Raw genomic sequence first — 7760 nt, forward strand, 5'->3', positions numbered from 1 at the left:
ACAAATCGCAAGTTAAATAAATATGTGGATATAATGGAAATCAATTATTGTGAATGCGAGAACCCCAGGGCAATACTAATTCCTGGTGTAGATATTATGTGCGATACGGTAAGTAATGTAATCTTGTTTAACAGTACGGTAACAGTACGACTGGTTAATTGAGTTTGGATTATCATTTTTAAGACATTCCTCGCGAGGGCCAACACTAGAACCACATGTTATGGAACCGCTTCGCCACTTGTAACGCGCCTGCTCGACCAGGGGCGGTGTGTAATCTTCGGTTTTTACTTCGCTCAACGCTTCATACCTCGTGCTTCGACCGATCTTCTTCGAAGTTCGGTCCTCGTCTTCGTACGCAGCCCTTGTTATCCGGATTCCCCAGGGGAGGGACGGATAAATCCTTGCGGAAATAATCCGGGGAATCCGGGGATCGAACCCACGACCTTTGAGTTAAGAAACCGATGCTCTACCACCTGAGCTATTCCCCCCCCTGTAACAGTACGACTGGTATACAGTACCTGTAGTGTAAAAAAGGTTTGACTTTGTGAGAACATTTGTAGTGAGTGATACATTTACAAGCATAGCCATCGCATTCGCGCAACTCGATTCAGAACCAAGAGATCTGCGAAATCCCCACGAGGTCAAGAGACCTACTAGTACAGTACTAGTACCTTGTAATATGGGGAAGAGCACTCCGGAGTACTTCCTATCATGCTCGATGGACAAAGTCTGGGACAGCTCGAATTCCACTATCACCATTGAGTTCTGGTTCTCTTTTAACTGTAAAGGGAAATGATAAGTCAGCTTAGCGAAAAGTTGCGATGACATAATTACTCAGTTTGTTGCCTCAGGCTATGATTCTGACCTGCTGTCGAACAGTGCCACAGGAATTTACAGGAATTCATTTTTGTGTCCAAAAACCATAAAATGACCTGTGACATGCCATAAAAAAAAGCTTCACGTAACCAGATGCGCTTACAAAAGGATTAATTGAGTTTGGATTATCATTTTTAAGACATTCCTCCGCGAAGGCCGACACTAGAACCACATGTTATGGAACCGCTTCGCCAATTGTAACGCGCCTGCTCAACCAGGGGCGGTGTGTAATCTTCGGTTTTTACTTCGCTCAACGCTTCATGCTTCGACCGATCTTCTTCGAAGTTCGGTCCTCGTCTTCGTACGCAGCCCTTGTTATCCGGATTCCCCAGGGGAGGGACGGATAAATCCTTGCGGAAATAATCTGGGGAATCCGGGGATCGAACACACGACCTTTTGAGTTAAGAAACCGATGCTCTACCACCTGAGCTATTCCCCCCCCCTCTGCGCTTACAAAAGGAATTCACGACGAAACCAATCCTACATACCAAAGTTGCACCCAGAAGTACTTCACCGTTCCAGACACAAATACCAAGGATTCGTCAGTTTTCAATTCCACGTCGCCCCGATGAAAGTATAGTTCGCCGCGCTCTTCGCTGTGCTAGCCACCGCCGCCGCTTCCTTGACCCACAAAGAGATCAACGACAGAAAGATCGACCCCCCCAAGCAACTCCAAGACCGCCGGTGCTCATTCGTAAAACCAGTCACAAATCTCGCCGCGAAATTTCATTGGCTTTCCAGATTTCGCAGCAAGCACGAAATAAAAAGAAAAAGAACGTAGCCAATCAGCGAAAAGCATTTTTAGATTTACTTCGAAGTATCAATGAATGTGATTCGTGATCGGTTGGTCGGCGTGATTCGCTTGAACTGGGTCGGGAAATTCGTACCAAATCAATAATATTTGGATTCCTTTCCAATATCAACACGGCAACCTCGTACGCGTTGGTGGCGGGGGTCGTTTTTCGTTCGTTTCATGATTTGCTTGATGACTTTGCTCTGCTCGTGTCATTCAGGCAATGCGTGTCGTCAAAATGGTGGGAGCAGACGAAGGGGTGGTTTTGGTTGTACTGTTCGTTGGGGGAGGAGAGGGTCGGACGGAGGTCGTGAGAGTCAAAGTGACTTGCGGAGTAGATGTGGGGATGGGGAGATTATTGAAACGTGACTTCCTTGGTCAACTATGTAATTATCTCTCGATAGATGTTTGCCTCCGTGGACACGAATCCCAGATGCAGGGGTGGCAAAGTCGATGGTCAACGTCGGCATTTGATTCGTGCGGTAATGGTAGACGTCAAAGTAGCCGTACATAGTAGGCCACAGACAACCCCGCAGACGTTTGAGGCCGACTCCTAATGATCACCTCGATGCTGTTGTGGAGAGTTTGAACTTTGACACCTTAGGGATGAAACTAACTTTCGCTTTATAGTATATTAAATCTAAGCCTTACACTATTTTGTGGAATAAACACCTATTTCCCACTCATAATTGACGAGCCTACTTTTGATTTCTTGGGGAAGAGCAGGCGCGCGGTGGTGACCAATGACGCACGAGACGTTTGACTTGTGTTGGACGTGCGTTTCTTGCTCTTCTTGCTCCGACTCTTGTTGAACTTCATCACGCTAAACTTGAAAATCGATTGGTATTCTTCCTTGGACACGGTCTGGACCTTTTGGCACACAAGCACGTAGTACGCCGTAAGGATCAGGATAAACCCGATCGTCGACACAATCGCAATCCCCTTGTCCATTTGGAACCCCCCCGCAATCGACACGATCACGCAAAAGAACACAAGGAACACATAGTACGCCCCCACAAGCCCGTACGGACTTTTGTATCCCTTGGTCTCGATATTGTACGACGTGCGCAGCATGACAAAGCCCATGGTTTGGCCCATATAACTCATCATCCCCGCAACAATCGAGATATTTTGCAGCGTCATTTTGAACATGGGGCTGTAGAACGACACGAAGCAGAGACAGTACCCGAAGGCGGACGCGACGATCATGGCGCGGCGGGTGGTCTGCTGCCCCCGGAGCCCCAGCCACGCCGGCAGAAGGTTCGAGTCGGCCATCGCCTGCGTCAGTCTCGCGTACGGAATCGAGAACCCCACGGCAGTACCGATTTGCGCTGGAATCATGATCCATTCTGCAACTCTAGACGTGAAGCCCATGCCCAGGTACAAGCCGCGGTTGAGGCAGAACTCGTCGGTGGCGATGATTTCCAGGCCGGGGGGGAGCGACGCCAGCACGAGCACCATAGCTACGTTGGACACGAACAGCGTCCACACGGCCGCCACGGTTCCCTTGGGCACGGCCACGGCTGGATCTTTGACAAACCCCGTGACTACCGTGAGGCTTTCGACCCCTGCAAAGCCCACGGTTGTGGACGGCAAGATGCCAAAGAACGCCGTCGATATCGTGCCAGTCGCCCACGTCGTATCGTCGTTGTAAAAGTTGTGCAGCACCGCGTTCTTCTTAAAGTCCACGTACGGCAGCGACCCAAAGATAAACAAAATGCCGGGTAGGAGGCTCGCCGCGAGCAGCACGAGCATGCATCGCCACATGTACTTGCCGCGGGACTCGACGAACGAGATGCATATCGCGTAGAAGAGCAGCCATACCAACGGTTGGTACTGACTGTTCATCTTGAGGTGTGTTGTGACAAAGTCCGTCACGTACAGCACCGCCACGGACGCGTACGATGTGTACTCGAGCACTTCCAAGCAGCTGAGGATGTAGCCCGGGTAAAACCCCAGCACCGCGCGCGCCAACCCGTACGACCCCCCCGGCACCTTGCCGCCGACTTCGGAAATGCACGACACGTAAATGATGTACGCCACCCCCATGAGCAGTTGCGTTATAAAATAGGGCAAAAACCCGAATTTGAACGACTCGTTCCACCCGTAGAACTGGCCGCCAATGACCGAAATGACCCCCAATGCCCACACGTGGATGGCTGTGGCTTTGTCGCTCGGGTCCACCACCACTTGCTTGACATCGACGATTTGGCAGCCGTTTTTCGGAGCCTCTGGCCCTGCCGACGCTGGGGCGATGGGGCTGACTGATGTGGCACTTTGGACGAAACTGGGACCTTTGATGGGGGCTACGGCGGCTTTAACCTTGCCCATGGCGATACGCTGCGTGATGGGGTGTCGTTGTGCGCTGGTTGCAAGTATGTTGGGGAATGAAACGAATAGTTAAAATTAGATCGGGGTTGGTATGTTGAAACGGACGCTGCTGTCACACGCCCAACTCGATCTGATGTGATCGTATTTGGCTAGTCAATGCAACATTGTCGCAATGTTGATTCTGAAGAGCTTCCTGTTGCAGGGGCGTCTGCCCTGATATCACTTGTAGTAAAGGTAATACCTTTGGGTTTCTCATTGTAGTACCAGGAGGATTAAGTACGATGTTCAAAAGTAAGTATATTCAACGAAGTAAACATCACGTCACTTTCCATTGGTCGGCTGTAGTCAATGTCCCAGAAAGTCATTGCATTGACAGTGACGACTTTCACCCTTGCGGCGAAACGAGTTTTACAGTTAATAAATGTACAACACATCTCTCTAAAAATACGATTATCACCCAGACATTTTCATCAAACTCACTTTGACAACACATCCTAACGTTATGGCGATATTGTATGTATGTATTTTATTCAACGAACAATTCAAATAAAAGATTATATATATATATATATACGAATAGAGTAGGGTGCGCTTGAAGGTGTACTGTGTCCATGTAGAGTACACCTACAGTACAAACAGTACACATTCACGTTACGTTGAGTGTTTGGTCTCTTTAAATCAATTATCTATGCATTCTGACAAGTTAATGCATAGGAAATGAGAAAGATGCTCATGAGGGCTGGTCGCGAAGCCATAAAACGCGCGTTATGTTCGAACGCTTCAAACGTAAAACGTCGGGGGTTAGCGCGCATAATGTCATGAGTTGGAACGTCCAGCAGTCAGGTTTGTCAATGCGTCCAATACTTGCACTTTACTACTCATGGCGCGCTCGTGCCATGCAACACCACGTGTTCATCCATCAAAATTTCAAGTGACCCTGATGGCAATTGGGGTCAAAGATGTCTCCTTTGCTCCATGGTTGTTTGCCATTATGGTTAGCCTTGATAGCTTGGTTGCCATGTTGACTACTAATATTCCTGGTAGTATAAATGCACTTAATTGTATATATATATTTGTATACTTCATGTATGAGTATATATTTGAGAATATTATATAAAATATATATGTAGTGTGAAGTTGTGTAGAGTTTTACAGAACAAAAATAGTACGTAACCTTCGTAGTGTGAATACAGTACGTAATGCATGCCGGCGCACGCTAGTATAGAGCCCCTTTATGATACTGTATGTATGTTTGCAATTCAAATTTTGCAGCCATAGAGCAACCCCACCTGCGGAATTTTATCGAATGAGATTTATACGAATAACAGCGAGACTTATTGGAGTTCCAGGGATAAATCTCAATTTCCCCACCCATCAGATTTATTCCCGATTTACACACAGATCGCCGCACTCTGACTACACGTAGCTGCTAGTCAGAGTGCGGCACGAATGAAGATGACTCAAGAAATCTATCATGTCGATGCGCATGCCGCAGGTTGACGCCGTAATTAAATCACTCGTCTGAAGTGCAGGACACACCCTTGAGCTTGTCATATTATCACAACATGCGTATTCTCAAACCATGAGCAAACTGTGTCGTGAGCTCTATCCAAAACAATATACGTAGTTACTCACTGTTTCGTTCACCCAGCTGATGCCACCATCACCACCCTCAGAATCGGGGCGACATGGTTGTTTATGGGATGTTGAGGGCTGTGGCGGCGGCGTCAGCCGGGTGGAAACATTGGCCATTTGACGTACAGGCTTGACTGTAGGGCTGTGACTGTCGGTGGTCGTTCAGAGGTCCATTAAGCATCGATACATACGCACAGTTCACTGACGACGCCGTTGCCTCACTTGGTCGCAGCTCCGCCGCGTCGACATTGCGCTTGGAGCTCAATAAAATGGTATTTTTATGTGTGTATTGTGTCATGGGGCTTCATTTTACTATGCTAAAAATTGGTTTAGAGTATTAATTTTGATATTGCATAAATCTGATGGATAAATCGAGATGGAAAAGTCCTATTATAGAACTTTTCGGGGAGAGAGATTTATTAGTCAGACCCCTATGAAATGTACCGGTGGAGCAATAAGTCCGTGGTGGTCCTATCGAAGGGTTATCCGTATAAATCTGAGCTGTAATTCCGACCGTGGAGTTGCTCTCATTTCTGCGTCGCGGTAGTTGTTTGCCTTGCAACGTTTTACAATAGACCATTACGAATGTAGTTCTGCAAATGTAGAGGGGCGAGGGTTGTCGTGGATTCAGGGGCAATTGGACTTGGGGTCTTTGGGGGCGCCGTAGTGTCTGTCGTGCGGGACGAAGTTGAAGCCTTGGTGATAGAGGCAGACTTGGTTGTAGGGCTATTGGTCGTGGCCCTCGAGGCCGTACATAGAGGGAACGGTCGAAGTGGTTCTAGTAGTATGTAGGGGCTTTGGTGATAAGGGCAAGGGTCCTGGTTGGCGTAATTGTGGGAGCGTTGGCAGAGGGTTCAGTAGGAGTGGTTTTCCGGGGCGCAATGGTAGAAATGGAGTAAGTTAAAATAATGGTAGTAGAGTTGGTGCAGTTGTTCCAGCCAGCAAACGGCTACGAAGTTATCCTATGTACATTGTATTTGACAAAATTATTGCTTGAAACGAGCCAGAGTTTTGGCGGATTCATTCGATACATTACGCAAGTCTAAAACATGCGCCGATGACTGCTCGTGTTTCCTATTTAAATTGATATCCTTTGAGCCTCAACGAATGAGCTGAATCTTGCGGTTATTTTGATATTAGTGTATCACCTCAAATTAGAGCTCTTTCGTATGTGTTGTAGTCAACGAGAAATCGACGAACAAAGCAAGCAAATAACGACGCTGATGACTGGCGCCCCACGTCATGGGTGAATACTAGTAAGATCACTTTGCGGACACCGCTTGGACAATTTCAGTAGGCGATATTGTTATGTCTATTCTAAACTGAAGCGACATGGAGAATGAATGAATCGAAACAACCAATGTGCAGAAGAATCGGCAGAAGTACTATCTAACTAGTATGATACTACGTAGTACTTGGTACCATTAGTGTACAGTATTAGTGTGATTCCAATCACCACCGAACAACTTTTTATATACAAAAATTCAGTACAAAGATCCCATCAATAGATTTGGCGAGTCAGCACACAAGTCCAAATTTTGGATAAAAGGACAATACTGTAGTTCACGTTTGTATTAGACTTAAAAGGGGGCCAAACAATCGATGAATTGGCTGAAATTGTCAGTGCGCTTTGATTGGCTAGGTCATTCTTAACTATAAATATATAACGTTACATTTGTCAAGTACCGTTACTTTCGGGAGTCCACACAATACGCACGCTGCAAATACTTGTTCGTATCAAAGCAAGTGACGCTATCTACCTCCAGACTTTGTCGATGATTCGAATTTGCTTCTGTGGGCAATGACAATCTTGGCCGCGTGAATCATGGACGTTCGAGACACTTGGCTCGTGCCAGACGATCGCCTTTTGGTTTTCTTGGACCGGTTCTTGTTGAATTTCATCACGCTGAACTTGAAAATAGACGTGTACTCTTCCTTAGACACTGTTTGCGACTTTTGACACCCCAGCACGTAGTACAGCGTAAGCACTACGACAAAGCCAAACGTGGACGCTACCGCGATGCAGCTGTCTCCCTGGAACCCCCCCGCAATGGACACAAACAGGCACAAGAACACGACCCAGACATAATACGCCCCCACGAGGCCATACGGGCTCGTGTACCCC

General features: G+C 47.3%; 2 protein-coding genes and 2 pseudogenes across 4 annotated transcripts in view; all 4 read right to left on the reverse strand.

Annotated features, from left to right (window-relative positions):
• Positions 1–415: 415 nt before the first annotated feature.
• Positions 416–488, reverse strand: H257_14312 (annotated as a pseudogene). Its single transcript has one exon. The product of its transcript is annotated as a tRNA-OTHER (tRNA).
• A 753-nt stretch (positions 489–1241) lies between these two features.
• H257_14313 lies at positions 1242–1315 on the reverse strand (annotated as a pseudogene). Its single transcript has one exon. The product of its transcript is annotated as a tRNA-OTHER (tRNA).
• Positions 1316–2274: 959 nt separating this feature from the next.
• H257_14314 (hypothetical protein) lies at positions 2275–4045 on the reverse strand. The gene has a single exon (XM_009842078.1). It carries the CDS (start codon positions 3998–4000, stop codon positions 2342–2344), a length of 1659 nt encoding a protein of 552 aa, XP_009840380.1. The 5' UTR covers positions 4001–4045; the 3' UTR covers positions 2275–2341.
• Positions 4046–7387: 3342 nt separating this feature from the next.
• Positions 7388–7760, reverse strand: part of H257_14315 (hypothetical protein) — a gene marked incomplete at its 3' end in the record, with an annotated part of 5045 nt that continues 4672 nt past the window's right edge. Inside the window, exon 2 of the mRNA XM_009842079.1 lies at positions 7388–7748. Within this exon, the coding sequence (XP_009840381.1) occupies positions 7388–7748 (361 nt within the window). The remainder of the gene's footprint in view (positions 7749–7760) is intronic.

This window comes from Aphanomyces astaci, assembly GCF_000520075.1.
Source record: "Aphanomyces astaci strain APO3 unplaced genomic scaffold supercont1.56, whole genome shotgun sequence".
In the NCBI taxonomy this organism is placed as follows: domain Eukaryota; phylum Oomycota; class Saprolegniomycetes; order Saprolegniales; family Verrucalvaceae; genus Aphanomyces; species Aphanomyces astaci.

Excerpts from the sequence above, each read along its gene's own strand:
- H257_14314 (XM_009842078.1), bottom strand. The coding sequence starts at position 4,000 with ATGGGCAAGGTTAAAGCCGCCGTAGCCCCCATCAAAGGTCCCAGTTTC.